The following is a 20,740-nucleotide window of genomic DNA, read 5'->3' as shown; positions in this document are numbered from 1 at the left end:
GCTGGGTCTCAGGCAGGGACCCCAGGGGCAAAGGCATCCATGCAGCCCCTGCCTGGAACATTCTTCAGATACTGCTTGGGTGTCCCCTACCTGGCTGTCCCCTCCCAGGGCTCATTTGTAATTCAGACACAGAAACTGAGGCCTGGGGAGGGCAGGGGTCTGCCCAGGGTTACTCTGCTAGAACTCAGGGCTCCTGACCCTCAGAGGAGAAGGCTGGTGAGTGGCCAAAAGTGGCAGGGGCGCCTCCCTGGACTTGCAGTAGGCCTCGGGCACAGCAGAGCTGTAGTCACCCGCTTTCTAGTGGGTACATTCTATTCCGCTTTGCCAAGGTCTTGTTCCCTTGCCGGCCTTGTCCCTATATTTCATCATGTCCTGAGGCCTCTTCCTCTTACATATCCCCAAGAGTGCCTGGCATGGGCTGAGCAAGTGCCAAGGCCCTCAGCAAAGGGTCCCTATATGGAGAGGGGACCCTGGTGGGGCTAGTCGCAGACTGGTCTTTGTGGCAGGGCTGCGGGACCGGGTGGCTTAAAGGAGCGTTCTTGGAGAGAGACCTGTCCCAGGCCTGAGAACCGCCTCTGCCCCAGGACAGCTTGTCCCTCTGTCTGCGTAATCAGCTTCATTCCTAGGCCGTTCCCACAAACTGCAGAAAACACTCCGGGGCCTCCCCTTTTTGCTTTCCTATTTTTCTCCTTCCCAGCTAGTTGAGAGTGACTTCCTCTGCTGTTTAGATGCCTTTATTTCAGAGCCCCAGAGAACACAGCTCCCTGCCTACCCAGTCACCCCCAGCATAATGGGCAATTGATAAGACACAGGCCACGGTCAGGCCAAGACAGGCAGCAGAAAGTGCACAGGGCCTTGGGAAAGCCCACCCCCGGAGCTCAGCTGATGCTCTCTTGGCCATGGTGGTGCGGGGGCGGGGTGGGGCATGGTGGGGTGGGGGATGGTTCTTGGCTGCTGGCTGCAGGCTGCCTGCTGGTAGGATTCTCCATAGATCTAACTGTAGATCTAATCACTGGTTGCCTTTTGGACTCATGTCCAGTTGGGATCTTGGGTGCCTTGCTTGGTGACAAGGACCTTGACTGGGTCCTGGCCATGTTCCTCGCTGTTGCTACAGCAGTGACCTTGGTCAGGCATGAGACGGGTCTGTGCTCCCATTGAGCCTCTCAGTGGGGATTTGGGACACCTTGAAGGGGTTCACAATTCGTCCTGATTTCTCACGTCTCTGTTATCCCTCAGGGAACCATCCCCAGGGCGGCAGGCTGAGAGGTTCCCACAGCAGACTGGGGCCCATTCATGATCCCTCCCTCCTACTTGGTTCCAAGCAGCCCACCATGTGGCACGGGGTTAGGTCCCTCAGGCACCGCTCTCCTCCAACCTTAACACCATCCCCAGGGGAATAGACAGTGGACCCCTGAGCCTGCACCTTATTCACTGACCAGCCTCAGAGCCACTGGGTGCAAGGCAGCTGCCAGGACTGACTGAGGTCTTGTCCCAACTCTGCCCCTACCTTGCTGTGACCTTGGCCATCCCTGCCCCCCTGGGACTTGGTTTCCTCATCTGTAAAGGGGTCCTCTCCCTCTGATGCACTATGTATAGGAATTCCCTGCTCCCACTTCTCAAAGATGCCCCTCTGGCTGGGGTCTTGGTCTGCACCCCTGATGGGCATCACGTGCTTAGTTTTGTTTATTCTTTTGGCAAACATTTATTGCAAGTCCAATGCTTGCACCTGAAGCTCAGAGTCTAGTCAAAAAGGATGGAGAGACCTTTCCTGTGCACTCAATGTGCTAAGCTTTTTCACAATAATACATTCATGCACATCTTTTCAGTTTTGTCTATACGTTTCATATGCACTTTCATTTGCTCCTTTTTTCACTTGATGTCATACTGTGAACATGTGTTTGTGCCATTAAACATTCTCTAAGTACTTTAATGACTGCCCAGGAATCCCTGATATGGCTATACCCTAATGAATATAACCCGTCCCCTATTGGACATTCGATTGTTTCCAATGACGTTGCGAATAGAAGCAGAGCTGTAACGATATCTCTCTCTACGTGTCTGATTTCTTCCCATGGGTCCTCTCTCAAAGTGTGATTGCTGAGTCAAAAGTCACTCCTTTTTTAAGTCCTTCGCTATAATATTGCTAAATTGCCCCCAGGAAGGTAGTACCAACTTACACTCCCACATCACACAGCACCCTTGCCAAGAAGATGTCTGCTTGTCTGGTTACATCTTTGCTACTTCACATGCTCTCATTTTAGGAGAAACCCAGATGGGTAGGTAGGCTGGTAAGTGAGTTCAAACGGCTTCAGTTGGGGGAAGTTACTGTGAGGACGGGCAGGAAGTAAAGCAGCTGAGAAGGTGGCCAGTGGGGAAGGGGAAGAAATACACCTCCGTGGTCCACACCCAAGTGACAGCCGCCATTGCTCAAGCTCAGCCCCTCTCAGCCCTGCCGCTGCCACCTGCTTCTCTCCACTCCCCACACTAGGCTTGCCTTCCACCACCCCGTTATGTCCATATGTCTGTCCTGAGCGCTGCAAGTTGCATTCACACTCTGCAAGAGAGAGGCTCTGAGTGTATCAGTCGCCACCCATAGGAGCGCTCCTGCCGGACAGTGTCCTACATCATGACCTCATGGCCTTTGTCCGGGGCCTGGAGCTCTGGTCTCACTCCTGTGCCAGGGGAGCAAAGCCAATGTCCAAGGCTCAGTGCTTTGTGAGCATGGGAGCCCTTCTGACCGCTCTGCCCATCTTGCTGATAGCTAACTCGTAGTCCAGAGATTTCTCCTGCTCTAACAGAGACGAAATTGGAAGAGGGAACAGTGTGAGCAAAGGACCAGAGGTGGGGATACCTGGACATGCGAAGAGAGAGAGGATGAGGCGCCTGGACTAGATTTCTCTCTCCTCCCTTCTCTCAGCTCCCAAGCACAAGGGTGGGCTCAGCAGCTGGCACCAGAGCTTGAGGCCACGGAGCTGTGGCAGCCTCGGGCCAGAAGGACACTGAGCAGGGTAGGGCCTCGCCAGTCCCTACCTGGGGCTCTCAGGCATGCGGGATGGGAGTTTAGCCTGGCATGGGTTTCTTGGGTAGGCACCTGCTCTGTGGGCCAGTCTTTCTCTGTACTTGGGCAGCAATGTGTCTTGTATCATCATCAAGCCATCTTGGGGGAGGTGGTGGGGAGGGATGCAAAATCCTGGGGCCCCTAGACACACAGTCATTCAGTCCAGCCCTCCTGGGATTGGAACATGTCAGAGGCTATCTCGTTCTTTCCGAAGGCCCTCTGCTCCAGGCTAGGCTTTTGCATTCAGGACCTAGGGAGGAGGCAGGCCTGTCTTCAAGAGCTTCTTGCCTTGTGGGAGAGGCAGACCCAACCACGACTCAACCCTCAGTGAGGCTTGGGCACCAAAGTCTTCAGTGAGGGGGTGGCACCTGAGATGTGGAGTGTGGGGGAGTTGGGTTTGTGATGGAGGGAAGGGCATTCTAGAGAGAGTCACAGCATGGACGAAGACACAGAGGTAGGGAAAGAGGGAACCAGGAACAGCTCAGCTTGGCTGTCAGGAAGGGAGTGGATTGAGGTAGGGAGAGGTTGGGGAGGGCCTTCCTTAGAGGCCACAGTGTGAATGTCACCCTGTGGTCAATGGGAGTCATGGGAGGCTTTTGAACAGGTCATATCTGGGTTCAGAAATGTTGCTCCAAGAGCCTCTGGAATGTGGGAGAAGGCAGTGGCTGGAGGTCGTGGCTGCCCAGCACACTCAGTCTGAGCCCCAGCATAGGACTTGGACAGGAGGCATGACGGTCCTTTCCTGGAGGAGATGTGGGTGCTAGAGTCTGCCTAGATCCCCACTGTGAGAGGCAGCGTGGCCGATTGGAACAGTGTGGATTTGGGAGTCAGACTGTGGGTCGGAATCCCAGCTCTGCCAGCCATTACTTAGCCTTTCTCAGTCTTATGGGTTTAGCTATGATGTAATACAGAAGGTTGTGGTCATAAAACAAGATGGCATATGGCCCACCTGGCACAAGGTGGGTGCTCAGTAAACAGCAGCCGTGACCATTTTAATTCCTTCATGGGGAGAATGATTGGGCCTCTAGGAAGGCAGCCAGTAGGCCCGTTTCCCACCAGCGTCTTCTCTTCTGGCTGGTCTAGGGGCTCATAGAGGTCCAGCTGGCTCAGTTGAGCCCATGGAGAAAATGGAGAGAAAAAGGGCTAGACCAGGGCCATGCTGCCGGCCAGTGGGCCCCGTCACCCTTCCCAAAGGATATGGGGTCCTCCAGAGGCCAGGGCTCTCATCCCTGTCACAAAACAGCTGGGCTAAGAAGAGACTGAACTCACAGACCAAGTGCCTTTCCTTGTCTTTTCCACCCCTTCTTTCCTCCTTCCAAGAAGGCTATGAGATGACTTAACACAGGAGCACAGGCACCACGAGACGACCAATGGGTGCAGCAAGAAGTCAGAGCCGCGCAGTTCACGGGGGAGAAGGACTCAGAGGAGGGAACTGTGTCCAAAATGTCCGTCAACATTATAAATGCTTTTTTCTTCTGATCCAGTAAACTGACTTCTAGAACTCTATCCTTTGGAAAGGCTAGGACAAAAGGTGAAAGCTGGAAATCGTCTGAATGTCTTTCAACGGGAAGTGGTTGGGTAAATTATGATATTGCCAAACAATGGAGTATTGTATAGCCACACACACAATAGCAGAGACCTATTAATGTCACAAAAGTTAAAGGTGAATGATTTGGCTAATGGCTATGTTCAATTCAATCCACATAATTTTGTTTTTTTTGAGGAAGATTAGCCCTGAGCTAACTGCTGCCAATCCTCCTCTTCTTGCTGAGGAAGACTGGCCCTGATATAACATCTGTGCCCATCTTCCTCTACTTTATATGTGGGACGCCTACCACAGCATGGCTTGCCACGCAGTGCCATGTCCGCACCCAGGATCCGAACCGGCGAACCCTAGGCCGCGGAAGCAGAACGTGAGAACTTAACTGCTGTGCCACTGGGCCAGCCCCCACATAATTTTTTTAAGTGTGAGCCAACATTTAAAAATCAAGTGATTATAAATTTGCTTAGAAACATTTAAAAATCAGGTGATTGTACATAAGCACCTAGATTTCAAGTAACTCTTTGTCTCCATTCCTTCTAGGCACCAAAGCCTAGAGCTAAAGAGCAGCCACCCACTTTAGATGAGGTGTGTGCCCTCCCACCCCTAAAGTGCCCACAAGCCCCTGGGGCCTCCCTGACACTGAGGCTGGGGTCAGTACAGTTATTGTCCTTGTAGTGCAGTGTTCCTTAGGGAAGGATTGCACTGTTCCTTGTCTTTATCAAAAGCAGAGGGACAAAAGGCAGACTAGAAGAGCCATGTGTCTCAAGGAAAACGAGAGGGAGCCTATTTCTTGGTGGAAACGAAGACTGTGCCTCTGTGGTTCACATGCAAATCCTGAGGCACTTTATTCATTTATTATTTATTATTATACATTATTTATTATGATGCTGATACATTACCCACCTGGCCCCTAAGGGCATTTTGGGTTTCCTACCCTTGATTAACACAATAGTAACATGATCCTTTGTTTTCTCCTGTGGCTAAAAAGCAACAGCAGCAACACCAACAAAATAAAACCTAATTCCTTGTATGTATATTTGTATAAGGATGACGTACACACACCGGATGTCAACAGTGGTATCTAAAGAGGTAGAATTAAAGAGGGCCTATGACTTTTTATATCATATGCTTGTAAATTATTTAGTAGTTCTCAGAACAAGTATGTACTGTTTTGTGATTTTAAAAGAAGATCGTAAGTGTTAAAGTTAAACCTTTTGGCTGAGGGAAGCTTGAGCAACAGATCATAAGACATAACTCTGATTTTCTTGGCAACCCAGGGCAACAGGTAAATACAGTGGAGCATGAGCCTCTGGAAGTGCCCACAGGAAAACCCACCTTTTCTGTCTGAGCACCAGGAGGAATCTGTGCCAGGGAAGGAAAATGAACTACCGGCTTGAGCAGTCTCTCTGCTGGGCTATCTCACAGACTCTTTGTGCCTGTTTAGGAGGTCAGTGTTGTCCTCCCATTTTTTTAAGCAGTTTTATTGAGGTATAATTTATATGCCATCAAATTTACCCATTTTACTGTATGACTCAATGATTTTTAGCAAATTTACGGTTGCACAAATGTCACCACAATGCAATTTTAGAATATTTTCATCACCCCATAAAGATTCTTAGCATCCATTTGTTGGCACTCCCCATTCCCACCCCAGTGCCAGGCAACCACTAATCTGCTTTCTATCATTCCTGCCTTTTCTGGGCATTTCATAGAAATGGAATCAGACAATAGGGGGTCCTTTCTTCTGCCTTCACCGAACATGTTTTTGTTTCATCCATATTGTAGTGTGTATCAGTACTTGGTTCCTTTTTAGAGCTGAAGAGTATTCCAGCATATGGATATACCATGTTTTGTTTTTCATTTCCCATTTGATGGACATTTGGTTGTTTCCACTTTTTTTTTTTTTTTTTCCGAGGAAGATTAGCCCTGAGCTAACATCTGCTGCCAATCCTCCTCTTTTTTGCTGAGGAAGACTGGCCCTGAGCTAACATCCATGCCCATCTTCCTCTACTTTATATGTGGGATGCCTACCACAGCATGGCCTGCCACGCAGTGCCATGTCTGCATCCAGGATCTGGACCAGGGAACCCAGGGTCACCAAAGCAGAGCGTGTGCACTTAACTGCTGCGCCACCGGGCCAGCCCCTGTTTCCACTTTTTGACTATGATAAATAATGCTGCTATGAGGATTTGTGAGCAACTCTGTGTGGGGATGTACATTTTCATTTCTCTTGGATAGATACCTCAGAGTGGAATTGCTGGGTCGTACAGTAGATTTATGTTTAACTTTTTAAGAAACTGCCAAAGTGGCTGTACCATTTTACATTCCCACCACCACCATATGAGGGCTGCAATTTCTCCACATCCTTGCCAACCCCTCACACTTTAAGATGGTTAAAACGGAGCTGGGAGGAGGATGACTTGCCAGGTCACTCAGCGGGGCGTGGCAGAACTGAATTTGAACCCAGGTTGACCTGACTGCACAGGTTGCCGTCTCGCCCTGGTCTGTTTGTGGGCATGGACTTTTGCAAAGTGCAGAGGTTGGAGACTCTGAAAAGGCTGATGACTGGGGTCTGCCAGGCTGGGGTCCCAGGATATGGGAATGGGCTTGGAGAAGTCTGAGGAGTGATCAGAGGGGGGCCCTCAGGAGCCCTTGGTTCATACCTCCACCCAAGGGTGCTGGGCCCCCGCAGTGGCTAGTGGTGAGGCCTCCATCTGGGGAGGTGGTGGTGGATGTGGCCAGCATGGTCTTGACCTCTGCCAATACACAGGGCCTCTCCTGGGTGAGCTGCTCTCTGCCCCACCCTGCATTCCCACGGGCTGCCACACCCCTGCCTCATATATTTCTTTCTCCTGTTTGGGCCTGAATATGGCCTCTCGTTCCCTGTTCCTAGCCTCCACGGGAAGAAGAATGGGCTCTCCTGTCCCAGTCCCAGGATCTTTATCTCTTTCTGCCAACCTTAGGGTCCACGTGCACCCTAAGAGTGTTGAAGGGACAAGTCCCTCCAGTCCATCTGCCTGCCTCCGGGAAAGGCCAGTCACAGGCCACCCTGTTGGTGCCACCTCAAGATGAACATCCGCTGAGGCTGGGCCTCTCCATTTCAGTGTGGGTCCAGCCAGCAGATGGCAGAGCAGCCCCAGTCATCCTAGTCAGCCCTCACTCTCCCTCCCCATAATTATCTTCTTAGAATGACCACCCTGGCTCAGAGCAAAGAGGCCCCACAGACAAAAGGGTCTAGACCACTCATCCAAGCCTCCTTTGCAAACAACCTAGAGAACTTGGATTCTCTAGTTCCTCCAGGAGGAAGAATGAAAGTGTGCATTTATTGAGTACCAACTATATGCCAAGGCTCTTGCATACACAGCATTTCTTTTGATTGTCATATCATCTCTGAGAACTGAATCCTCACCTTTCCCCCGAGAAAACAGACTCAGAGGTTAAATGGCTTGCCCCAAATCTCACACATTAAATGTAAATCTCTGTTCCCACCTAGCACACACACAAAGTAAGCTTAAAGGCTGAGTGATGCCCCGGACATTGCCTCAAATGTGAGCAGTGTCACCAGGCACACCTTTCCTGCTGTGTGACCTCGGGAAAATGACTGAGTCTCTCTGAGCTGCAGCTGTCCCATCTGTAAAATGGAGCTATCAGATCCATGTTGTGAAGACTGGATGCGATCCCTATTTGAGGGATTTGGCATGGTTCCTGGCAATCGGCAAGAATGAGCAAAGACTGTTTTATTGTCTTCTGGGATGTGGAAACTTTTCAGGCCGGTGATCAGAGCCTACTGGTTTTCAGTCTCCTCTAACACCTTGGGAGGGTTGCTACTTTTGATACTTTGACCTTCTATCCAATTGGGTCTGTCTCCAACCCATTCTCAGGAGACAGAGGAAGGGTGAAAACCCTGAAGGCACATTGAGATCTGACAGTCCTACTCTTCTGAGGCAGCCCAAACTCCATTACCCGCTGCCGAGCCTCAGGGGGCAAATTCCAGCTGGTATGAAGACAGGAAAAGGTCTAGGGGCCTCATCGTCTCCAAGGCCTCCGTCTCCCCTCCAGCTATTCCCTCTCCTCTTCCTTGCTGCACCCTAAAGCCTTGCCCATCCTTCAAGACTGTCAGATGTCCTGCTTTACACAGCCTCCAGCCTACCCTAGACCCTGGCTTGTCTACCAGCCCCCATGGCCCAGTGCCTAAGGCATCGTCGGGGCCAGAGGGCTCGGAGCTCTGCCCAGGGCAGGACAGGGGCTCCCTGGGGACAACTCGGGCTGGCGTGATCCAAACTGTGGTCTCCCCCACCCTGCAGAGGAGGCACTGTGGACGACTCGGGCCGACGGGCGGGTACACCTGCGCATGGACCCCAGCTGCCCACAGCCTCCCTACACCGTGCATCGGATGTTCTACGAAGCCCTGGACAAGTATGGGGACCTCAGCGCTCTGGGCTTCAAGCGCCAGGGCACGTGGGAGTACATCTCTTATTCCCAGTACTACCTGCTTGCCCGCAAAGCTGCCAAGGGCTTCCTGAAGGTGAGGGGGCCCTCAGGGCGCAGCCTTTCCCCTCCCCAGGCCTGCCTTCCAGCACTGGGCCCTCTCCGGCCTCCTCCCCAAAACCCTACCAGGCCAGCCATTAGAAATGATAATTGTAAAAATCACTACCATTTACTGAGCTAATGGTGTGTGCTGGGCCGCGGACTGAGGGTTTTACATTGACTGAGCCCTTACACGTGCAGGCACTTGATATGAGCTTTTCACGTGTGACCACATTTAAGGTGGGCTGGGAAGCCTGATGTGCTGGGCTAAGGGACTCCCTGGGAAGGCCCTGGGAGGGGCAGCAAGGGCTGTTGAGTGGCTGATTACCTAGGGCATTCTCTGACTGGGTGGGCCCTGGGAGGGTGGTCCCTGAGATGGGCCTACAGGGTCCCCTGCAGTCTGGAAGGGGGCTTGATGGGAATAAGAGGCCCCCTTCCCTGCCTGGCTGACCTGGCCTGTTTGCCTTTGGCCTGGAGCTCGGCCTGGAGCGGGCCCACAGCGTGGCCATCCTCGGCTTCAACTCCCCGGAGTGGTTCTTCTCAGCAGTGGGCACAGTATTTGCAGGGTGAGTGGCTGGGGTAGGGGCAGAGTCTCCAGTGGGTTGGAGGTGGGTGGAGAGTAGAGAAAGGGTTATTATCTCTTTTACAGGCCCCCCTACAACATCCCATCTCTTCCCTTGGGCCCTCTGCAGACCCACCTTTGGCCTGTTCCCTGCCTGGGGGGGGCTATTCTGAGCTGGTCTGGGAGCTCAGCCTGTTCCGCCCATGGGAGCTCTCTGGGGCCAGGGCTTGTAGGTGTATCAGGCAGGGGGCTGGGCTGAGGGGGAGGCCCTCTGCACCTGCCCAGACATGAATCCTCCCGGATCTCCTGCAGTGGCATCGTCACCGGCATCTACACAACCAGCTCCCCTGAGGCCTGCCAGTACATCGCCCAGGACTGCCACGCCAACGTCATCATAGTCGACACACAGAAGCAGCTGGAAAAGATCCTGAAGGTTAAGGGGAAAGGGGCAGCAGGCATGGGGGTCAGAGGCTGGGTGTCCTCGTGGACCTCCAAATTACAAAGGACTTTTCCACTCTCATTTCCAGAGTCCTCCCTCATCTTCAACAGCCTCACCCCTTCCCCCCAACACACACACACACACACATAGAGAGCAAGACAGGGCAATGGCTACCTACCCATTTGCCAGGTCAGAAAATTGAGCTCAGAAAGCCCAAGGGACATGCCCTAGGTCACCCAAGAAGTGGAGAATAGGGCATTGGCCTAGGACTCCCAGCCAGGCAACTACTGCCCGTGGCCTTCCCTTCAGGGCAGCGTCTCCTGAGAGGGGGCTGGGTCCTCTCCTGGGTTGAAGGGTTGTGTGCACCAAGGGCGGCTCAGGGCTCGGACACCTTGAGCACTCAAGTCTGACTCTCAGTGGGGAGTGAGGGTGAGGGCTGCCACAGGGCTGGGGTTGGGCCAAACCAGAGCAAGTGCTGCAGGGTTTTCTAAAGACAAGAGGGGCATAGCAGGAGCTCTTGAGCCTGCTGGCTCTTTTCTAGAGCATTGATGATGCCTCTTGACTCATTTTAGACCTGTCCTTGATTGGCTCTGTCCTCACATGCACCATGTTGGCGTGTGGTGGCGTGGGGAGACCTCTGTGCCAAAGCTGCACTCAGCAGCCTGTGAGATCCTCCCTGTGTCCCAGAGGAGGCCTCCAGGATTGACGTGTTGGCTTGGCTCGGCTCTGGTTCTGGACATGTCGCATGGGCCTAAGCTCCCCACATTGTACCTGAAGGTGGGAGAAGTGGTCTTCAACCTTCCGGGGCTGTGGGACGTGGATCCTCAGGGGGGCCAGCGCAGGTGCCTTTCCTCAGCTCAACCAGAGAGGTCTCCTCAAGCCTGAAAGAAAGAAGCAAGCTTGGGCCCATGGTTCCCAACAGGGCAGCACCAGAGTCTCTGGGGCAGGCCCAGGCCATAGCCCAGACCCCCAAGGCAGGACTGATTGGAGGGCATCACCAAATCAGAGTATATTTTAGCTCAGTGAGGCCATGAGCAGCCCAGGCTGACAAAGGCTGGTTCACAGCAATATAAAGAAAAGACCTGGGAAAACCTCAGAGCTGCCCAGGCGAGAGTACAAAGGCTTCTTGACAGAGTTTAAGCTGGGAGGTGGCCTAGGGAAGTGGTCAAACACACAGGCGATGCGGCTGGACTGACCAAGCTCAAATCCTGCGTGGCCTTGGAGAGGCAATAGCAGCCAGCCCAGAGGCTGTTAGGCAGTAACTCTTAGGCAGGTACCTGGCTCTCGGTGGCCTCCTGTGTTAGTTTGCTAAAGCTGCCATGACAAAGTCCCACAAACTAGTGGCTTCTGGTGGGTTGCTGGCAATCCTTGCTGTTCCTTGGCTTGTAGAGGCATTGCCCCCACTCTGCCTTCCTCTTCACATGGCATTCTCCCTGTGTGTCTTCACATCCATCTTCCCTCTGTGAATTTCCCTGTGTCCAAAGGTCCTGCTTATAAGGACATCAGTCATATCAGATGAGGGCCACCCTAAGGACCTCACTGAAATTTGGTTTCCTCTGTAAAGACCCTATTTCCAAATAAGGTTACAGTCTAAGATACTGAGGGTTAGGACTTTGATATATCTTTTTGGGGGACAGAATTCAACCCACTGCAGTACCACATAAGTGCTTTTAAATTGTTATATTGTTAAAGTCTTGACTCATATGAGAAGAAAGAAAGGAGTTCTTTTCAAAACTTAGGGAGCTTTTAGAGCTCAGAGGGCCCGGGGAAGGCAACTCGTCCAGTGCCCACCCTCTCTCCATTTCACACATGAAGAAACAGACCCAGAGGAGAAAAGGAGGTGGCCCCACAGCTCAGTAGTAGTAAGAATGACATGGATGCTGTTCACAGAGTGCTGGCTCCACTGGGCACCTCGTGTACATCACAGCAGCCCTGAGAGACGGGTCCTACAACCCACCTTACAGGCAAGGAAGCAGGGTCAGAGAGGTGAAGTACGGCTTACACAAAGCCCCATCCCTTACAAGTGGCAACATAGGGACGGAAGCTCAGGCCCTCTTTACTCCAGGTTCTTATGAGGGAATCATAAGAACCGTTTGTGAGAGAAATTGAGGGGGCCACATCTTTCCAGGGGGCATCATTTATACAACGTTTATGAAGTCCCAGGGCCTGCCCTAATATTACCACTGAGGCATAGCCGACCCTCCAGCTTAAGGGGGCAAGGTGCCCTATCAGGACTAAAAGGAAATACATTACCTAGCTGTGGTGGCTCCTCACAGCCCTGGGAGCCCAGGACCACGGTGGGAGGGGGGGCCTATGGGCCCCTTACCCCCACCAGAGTCTGGGCAGGGAAATGGGTGAGCAACTATAGGGTCAACACCCCTCAAGCAGGGCCGGCTTCATGGGCATGTCTCCTGTGCATCACGCAGGGCCCTGTGCTTGGCTTAATGCTCTGCTGCTGCCATTCTTAATAAGTTTTGAACAAGTGCCCCACATTTGCACTCTGCACTCAGCCCTGCAAAGCATGTAATCAGTCCCGGCCACAGGCTCCAGACCCCCTCTGACGGTTGGCTCTAATCCACATAAATGCTCTCTCTTTGATGCCATTTGGGGATTATCTCGAAAACCCTCTTTTTCACAGGGGCTTTGGATCTGCTTTTGTTTTACCATTAGGGTTTATGAGATGGACTCACTTTACCAATGCAGGGATGGTCTTCCTCCGCGGGGGTCCTTTTCTGTCTCCTTTTGAACCCTGTGTTTTCAGGATCTCTTATTCTGAATGTCTGCATTCTGTCTGACTTGGATAAATGATTGAAACTGAGAGAGGAGATATGTGTGTGGATTATGCAGCTCAAAACGAATTGCTCTGAGAGACCGAGGTGAGCCTGAGCTGTCTGCAGCGCCTCCTTCTCACCCTCCCCTACCCCAAGCATGCAGGCCCCTCACTAAACAGAAAGGGAACAGTGGCCAGCAGGGATGTCCCATCATTGGCCTGTCCAGGCACCCTAGGACTCTGTGGGCTTGCTTTCCTCAGGTGTGGAGGCTTCGTAGACCCCAGAGGCCCTCGCCAAGAGCTGACCCAGGTTCTCCCAGGCCAGCTTCACCTGAGGCCTGGATGTTCTAAGATTTCCTTGAGAGCTAAGCTGACAGGGGCCTCGGCTGCCAAGTACACAACGGTTAGCCCATCTCCTCAGCTTCACCCACCAAAGTCACCCACTCTTCAACATGGCGCTCATATCAGAATCCTGGGGTGGGGAGGGCGGTAGAGCTTTTGAAGGGCCCCCAATAGATTTTGCCACGTCCCTCAGGGAGCCAACCCCCTCTGCATTGACCGTTGATCTGATCCAAATGCCCTCCTCCAGCCCCATTTTGTAACTGAAGAAACTGAGGCCTAGAGTTAGGAAATATCTACCCTAGGAAATTACTCAAAATAACATTTGTGGGGCCAGCCTGGTGGCACAGCGATTGAGTCCACACATTCTGCTTTGGCGGCCCAGGGTGCACAGCCTGGATCCTGGGCACAGACCTGCGCCCTGCTTATCAGGCCGTGCTGTGGCAGGTGTCCCACATACAAAGCAGAGGAAGATGGGCACAAATGTTAGCTCAGGGCCAATCTTCCTCAGCAAAAAGAGGAGGATTGGCAGCAGATGTTAGCTCAGGGCTAATCTTCCTCAAAAAAAAATAATATTTGTGTTATGGAAAATTTCCAAACAAACAAACAAAAATAGAAGAGTTTACTGGACCTTTTAATATCAGTCATCCAGATTTAATCCTCATCAGTGGTTTTTTATCATACTCATTTTGTTGATTCACCTTTTTTGTTGAAGAATTTGAAGGCAAATCTCTGACACCAGTCATTTCACCCCTTGACTATTTCAATATGCATCTCTAAAAAATATGAAATTTTCCTTAAATAATCACAGTCACTTTATCACCTCTAACACAAGTAAAACAATTATTTCATATTATCTAATACCCACAATGTCTTTTTACAGTCAGTTTCTTTGAATCAGGATCTAAACCTGGCCCACATATGCTGCATGTGGTGGTGCTTCTCAAGTGTCTTTTAACTCAGAACAAAGCCCAACCTTTTGTTTTCTTTGCATAAACCACTAGGGCCCCAGACCAACAACATCAGCATCTCCTGGAAACTTATTAGAAATGCAAATTCTCAGGCCCCACCCCAGACCCACTGAATCAGAAACTCTGGGTGTGGGGCTGGCACACTGTGCTAAACATGCCTCCAGGTGATTCTAACATGGATTCAAGTGTGAGAACCGCTGCTGTCAATATACTGCAGAAACTAGGTCAGCCATTCTGAAGTGTCCCGCATCCTGGATTGGTCTAACTGGTTCCTCTCACTGTCCTTCAACTTCTTCCTCTAACCTCTGTACTTCCTGTTAGAGCCAAAGGCTTCTTACAGTTCAGATTAAACATTTATTGGCAAGAACACCCCAGAGGTGACGCTGTGTACTTCATATTGCACCACCTCCAGAGGCAAATGATGTCAGCTGGTACCACTTGTAGTGATGATAAGGTTCATCAGTGGGTTCAGGCGGTGGCCACCTGCTCCTCCACTGTGAAGTTCCCCATCAACATTTCTCCATTGATGATCTCTGCCTGAATTAATTATTTTATGACAGATGGCAAAATGTTGGTTTTCTAATCATCAGTTAGGATTCTTTTCTAAAAGAAGAACTTTCTCTTCTCATCTGGGGCTCTTTGCTACCTGAAGCACCCTGTTTGTACAGAACAGGTGTGGTAGACAGAATAATGGTCTATTGGTGAATGTTCCCTGCATATTTGAAAGAATGTACATTCTGCAGTTGTTGGGTAGAATGCTCTATAAATGTTAAAAATGTCACCTTGGTTGATGATGTTATAACGTTGTTTACATTATCTATATCAATGTTGATTTTCTGTCTACTTTTTCTATCAAATACTGAGAAAGGTAGTGTTGAAATCTCCAGTTATTATTGTGGATTTATCTATTTCTCCTTTCAGTTCTATCCATTTTTGCTTCATGTATTTTGAAGCTCTGTTATGTGCATACATATTTAGATTCTTATGTCTTCTTGATGAATTAATCCCAATATCATTAAGAAATGTCCCTCTTTATTTCCTGGTAACAGTTCTTGTTCCAAAGCTCCTTTGTCTCAAATTAATATAGCCACTCAAGATTTCTTATGGTTAATGTTCGCATGGTGTATATTTTTGTATTGTTTTACTTTTAACCTATCTGTGTCCTTATATTTAAAGCAAGTTTCTTGTAGACAGCGTATAGTTGGATCTTGTCTTTTTATCCAATCTGACAAAATTGTCTAGAAATCTACCAGTTGGCTGTTTCCTATTTGTCTCATCTGTTTTTCATTCCTTTCCCCCTCTTTCCTGACTTCTTTTGGATTGAATTTTTGTTTTCATTTTGTTTTGTTTTTTGGTATTCCATTTTATCTCCACTGGCTTATGAGCTACCCCTCTTTGTTATTTTGTTAATGTTTGCTCTATGGTTTACAATATACATTTTTAACTTATCACAGTCTACTCTCAAATAACATTATAACATCATAATATAATATTATACCACTTTACAAATAATGTAGGAATTTTACAATGGTATACTTCCAGCTCTCCTCCCATCCTTTGTGCTGTTGTCATCCATTTTACTTCTACACAGTTTATAAACCCTACAATACATTGTTTTAAACCGTCACCATTCAAAGAAATTTTAAAAGAAGGGAAAAATGTCTTTTATACTTACCCACATATTTGCCACTTCTGGCACTCGTCATTTCTTTATGTAGACCCAAGTTTCATCTGATTTCATCTTCCTTCTTTCTTAAGAATTTTGTTCAATGTTGTCTGTGATACAAGACTGATTACAAAACATTCTCTCAGCAGCTTTTTGTCTCAAAATGTGTTTATTTTTGCCTTAATTTTTTTGAAAGATATTTTTAGAATTATGATATGATATATTTAGAATGTATTTATTTTAGAATATATTTCTATGATATGATATATTTAGAATTATGGGTTAACAGAGTTTCTTTTTTCCTTTCAGCCTTTTAAAGAGTCCATTCCAATATTTTCTACTTTGCATAGTTTCTGACAAGAAGTCTATGATTTCTCATCTTTGTTCCTCTCCACACGGTGTATCTTGTTTCTCTGGCTGCTTTTAAGATTTTTTTTCTTTATCACTAGTTTTCAGCAATTCGATTATGTTGTGTCTTTGTGTGGTTTTCCTTTGTGTGTATCCTGCTTGGGGTTCATTGAGTGTCTTGAATTGGTGGGTTTATAGTTTTAATCAAATTTGGAAATTTCTCACACTAGTTTTCAATTTTTAAAAACTATTTCTTGGGCTTCCAGTTACATGTATGTTAGATGTCTTGGTATTCTCTCATAGGTCATTTTGTTTCCAGTATTGATGCAAATAATCAATAATTAATCTACAGTAAAGAACAGAAGGGAGTTTTAATCGAGCCAATCTGAGGACTGTGGCCCAGGAGAGTAGTGTTCACAAAGGAAGAAAGCGCTCTAGAGAAGGGCTGGTCTTCAGCACAGTTATCTACCATCTTGGAACAGAGAAACGTACATCCAGCATGACAGGTGTACCTTCTTTCAAGATTCAAGGAGAGGGGCCAGCCCCATGGACGAGTGGTTAAGTTCACGTGCTCCGCTTCAGCAGCCCAGGGCGCGGACGTGGCACTGCTTGTCAGGCCACGTTGAGGTGGCATCCCACGTGGCACAACCAGAGGCACTCACAGCTAGAATATACAACTATGTACTGGAGGGCTTTGGGGAGAAGAAGGAAAAAAAGAGAAGATTGGCAACAGATGTTAGCTCAGGTGGCAATCTTTAAAAAAAAAAAGATTTCAAGGAGACATTTTGTTACAGATTGGCAGGTACATTGTGGGGCAACATGACATGGGTGTCATGGGAAGGGAAACACTGGTTTTGGCACCACAGGGAGTGAAGCATCATCTTTATCTTCAAAGAGTACATTCTTTACTGTAGGATGGTGAGCTAAAGCAGATGTGCAATGTATGTTTGACAGGCCGCAAGTCAGGCTCCTCTGGTTAAAAGCAAATTTAGGCCAAATCAAGTTTAAACCAGACGAGTTTCTTTATACATCGTAGTATTTCAAATTTTTCTTAGATCAGCAGTTTTTTTTCTTCTCTCTGAACTTCATTTTGAGACTTGTGTTTAAGCCTTTTCAGAGCAGGTTTAGATAGCCTTTACTCTAAGGCTAATTTAGCCCCATTACTAAGACCCGACCCTTCTGGGGTCCCTACTTCATGCCTCATGAGATCCCTCCATTCTGGCTGATGGAATGGGCTCTTCTTTGTCTCTAGCCCCAGTGGCTGTCCTTTCTCCAGCTTCATGGGGTTTCACCCTGTGCATGTGCAGACTGGTATTCAGCCAAAGACTTAAAAGGACTCCTAAAGAGATGTCTAGAACTCTCTCTACATAGTTCTCTCCTCTCTGGTATTTGGTCCCACAAATTCCAGCCACTTGGGCCTTCCTTAACTTGGGTCTCTGTCACCTCAACTCAGTGAGACGACTGAGTTGTCTCCCTCTCTGTCTCCTTCTTCCTCGCCCTCTCTGCCTCTCTGTTCTACAGTTAAATAGTTCTCTGCCATAGAACTAGATCATAGTTTGTTCAACCAGGCCCAGATGGCTTGGTTTTCCTTTCACGGAGAGACATTCCAGCCCCCTGCTTATCCCACCTTTACCACTCAAAGTTCTCATGATGGGAAAACTGCATGAAGAGTAGCAAGTGTCCTGCTGGGTCAAAGGTCAGAGCTGGAGAACCCAGCAGCCTTTGCCACAAAGTGACTGCCGGGCAGAGATGGGGCTCTTCTCAGGAGGTGGCTTTTTTTTTTATGAAACCCCATTTATTGTTCCTGTCAATGCAGATCTGGAAAAATCTGCCACATCTGAAGGCAGTGGTGACATATCGAGAACCTCCTCCAAAGAAGATGGCCAATGTGTACACGGTATGGGTAGAGGGGCCCTGGGTATCAGGTGGGGCCTCTCTGGGCCCACCTAGCTGACCTGGGCTGTCTGATTTCTCCTACCTGCCACAGATGGAGGAATTCATGGAGGTGGGGAATGAGGTGCCTGAGGAGGCCCTGGACACCATCATTGATGCCCAGCAGCCCAACCAGTGCTGTGTGCTAGTCTACACATCGGGCACCACCGGGAACCCCAAGGGCGTGATGCTGAGTCAAGACAATGTAGGATAGATGCCCAGATGGGTGGGGGTGGGCTGTGGGTGGATCTGTCACAACAGCCCTGGGGAGGTTCCTCTGGCTTCTCAGCTCAGGGAGCTGGGATAAGTAGGACAGCCCATCAATCTGTGGTTCAGACTGAGCCCAGCAAAAGAGAGTAAGACAGAGAGGGGAGGGAAAGGGAGGGTAGGCCTGTCCCTGGGGGTTTCCTGCAGAGATGTGCAGGAGGGCAAACACCCTGGGGATCCCTCCAGAAGTAGCCCAAGCCCCCAGGATGGCCACAGATGTGAGTACTTCCAGGGCTTGCTTGTAGACACTGCCAGGGCCCATCTGCCTGTCCTCCAGATCACATGGACAGCACGGTACGGCAGCCAGGCCGGTGACATCCAGCCAGCAGAAGTCCAACAGGAGGTGGTGGTTAGCTACCTTCCCCTTAGCCACATTGCTGCCCAGATCTATGACTTGTGGACAGGCATCCAGTGGGGGGCCCAGGTCTGCTTTGCCGAGCCTGATGCCCTGAAGGTCAGTCTGCCTCTCTGCCTGCATGGGTACCTGAGTATGTGTGCAAGGGCATCCCCAAGTGTATATTTGTGTCTATGGGCCCTGTGTGTGCATTCGTGAGTGTGTGGGTTTCCTGTACATTTATCAGTCAGAATTCTTTCAGCTACAATTAGCACAGCCTGACTCAAATGACCAAATAAGAAGGGAAACTGATAAAATTACATAAAGGAAGTAGAGTTAGAGTAGTTCGGTGGGTCCACCATGCTATCAAGGATAGGCCATCCTCAGAATAAGGTCACAAGATGGTCACAGCTGGCCACAGTGCTGCACTGCATCCCAATCTCATAAACTACACTTATTCTTTGGAAGCTTATTTTAACCATGAGGAGAATTTTCCCAGAAGCCCCCTAGCAGATTCCCCCCACCCAACATCTCATTGGCCCAAATGGTGTCACATGTCCGTTCCTAAATCAGTCACTGCTTAGGGGAATGGGAGTATCATGTTAGAGTGAGACTCATAAAGATTCACTGCCCCAGACTAGGAGGGGACTGAGGTACTTCGGAAGCATCTGGCCACTCTGATACCTGAACTACATCAGAGTTCTGTTAGCTAAAAAGGGCAATGAGGGGATGGCTGTTGAGTCACAGCCAATAGTATATGACACAAGTTGCATGGAGATGTGTGTGCACCTGTATGAGCATCTGTGTGCAGGATGCCTGTGAGGTGTGTGCATACTGACTCTGGTGCAAGGAGCTTCCTGGTCCCAGCTGGCCCTGAGCTAGCAGGCCTATCTCTCTCTGGGGGTGAACAGGGGAGCCTGGTGAACACACTGCGGGAGGTGGAGCCCACATCCCATATGGGAGTGCCTCGGGTGTGGGAGAAGATCATGGAGCGGATCCAGGAGGTGGCGGCTCAGTCTGGCTTCATCTGGCGCAAGATGCTGCTGTGGGCCATGTCAGTGAACTTGGAGCAGAACCTCACCTGCCCAGGGAGGTACAGAGGGCTGGACGGCAGGAGGCCTGGGGAGTCAGCAGGGTTGGGTCATAACCTCAGTACACAACCAAGGATCTGATAGGCCAGGCTTGTCTTAGCCCCACTAACCTGTCGGCTCTGGAGATCCCCGTACAGAGGTCCTGTCCTCTTCCCAGATTCCCACAGGAGACAGTCACCTCACCTTTGGGTTCTGACTGGGAGGACTGACTTACTCTTTCTGAGGTGGATTCACCTCCCTGGGAGCAGCTCCTGACACAGACTCCTGAGGGTCTCCTGACCTCAATAGGTGGCTAGAGAAGGAGCCACAGTGATGAGGGCTTTCCATCATCCCAAGTAACCATTCGGGTCTCTCCCCCACAGCCTTTTGACTGCTTTTTAAATTCCCACACAGTGCTGTGGGAGGGTCAATGGCAAAAATCTGGCCTGTTCCAATTTGGAAATATCTTCTGTTACTACTGTGTCTGTGAAACTGTATCATGTCTCATGAGACATGTCTACACGTGTCTGTAGACCTACAGCTTCATTTACACAGATATAAAAAATGAAGATGCACGAGTGACCCATTCATGGGCTTCAAAGGGGATCATACATGTTTGTACATGTGTGCCCATGCATATATACTTCAAGTCTCTGCACATGTATATTATTGTATGCGCAGACTTTCACACATCTGGGTTGTTGCCTGTGTTCCTGTATACAATTGAATCTGTTTGTCTGATTTCCTGGCTCAACATATTTGCACACAACTACATGCACAATATGCACACTCATGTTCAGAGGCAAGGCCAATATTAAAAATATTTACCAATGGGTTTGGCATTGGCACTAACCAATCAGAACAGGTAACTGGAATGGCCAGACCAGTGTGTACCCACTGCATACCCACCCTTT

At 49.6% G+C, this 20,740-nt stretch overlaps 2 protein-coding genes across 13 annotated transcripts in view; one reads left to right on the top strand and one right to left on the bottom strand.

Annotated features, from left to right (window-relative positions):
* The window catches only part of IDH3A (isocitrate dehydrogenase (NAD(+)) 3 catalytic subunit alpha), an 80,948-nt gene that overhangs the window by 3,727 nt on the left and 56,481 nt on the right, over positions 1–20,740 (bottom strand). For 8 of the 12 annotated variants that reach the window (XR_011424937.1, XR_011424941.1, XR_011424942.1 and 5 more), the window contains 2 exons: positions 15,885–16,915; positions 10,901–11,010 (listed from right to left, as the gene is read on the bottom strand). Coding sequence is in view for 2 of the 12 variants with exons in the window: in XM_070232707.1 (XP_070088808.1) it covers positions 11,005–11,010 (6 nt within the window). In the remaining 10 variants the exon portion in view is untranslated. Of the gene's footprint in view, positions 1–7,828; positions 11,011–15,884; positions 16,916–20,740 lie in introns of those variants that run through there. The other 4 variants (XR_011424940.1, XR_002811443.2, XM_070232707.1 and 1 more) reach the window with 2 other exon arrangements.
* The window catches only part of ACSBG1 (acyl-CoA synthetase bubblegum family member 1), a 59,872-nt gene that overhangs the window by 22,919 nt on the left and 16,213 nt on the right, over positions 1–20,740 (top strand). The window contains 7 exon segments of the mRNA XM_001917340.5: positions 8,906–9,126; positions 9,606–9,694; positions 10,003–10,123; positions 18,040–18,120; positions 18,211–18,360; positions 18,700–18,876; positions 19,668–19,849. Of these exon segments, the coding sequence (XP_001917375.2) occupies positions 8,906–9,126; positions 9,606–9,694; positions 10,003–10,123; positions 18,040–18,120; positions 18,211–18,360; positions 18,700–18,876; positions 19,668–19,849 (1,021 nt within the window).

This window comes from Equus caballus, chromosome 1 (genome assembly GCF_041296265.1).
Source record: "Equus caballus isolate H_3958 breed thoroughbred chromosome 1, TB-T2T, whole genome shotgun sequence".
Taxonomy (NCBI): Eukaryota; Metazoa; Chordata; class Mammalia; order Perissodactyla; family Equidae; genus Equus; species Equus caballus.
Note: the sequence above shows the minus strand (reverse complement) of the source record. Positions and strands in the feature narration are given on the sequence as shown.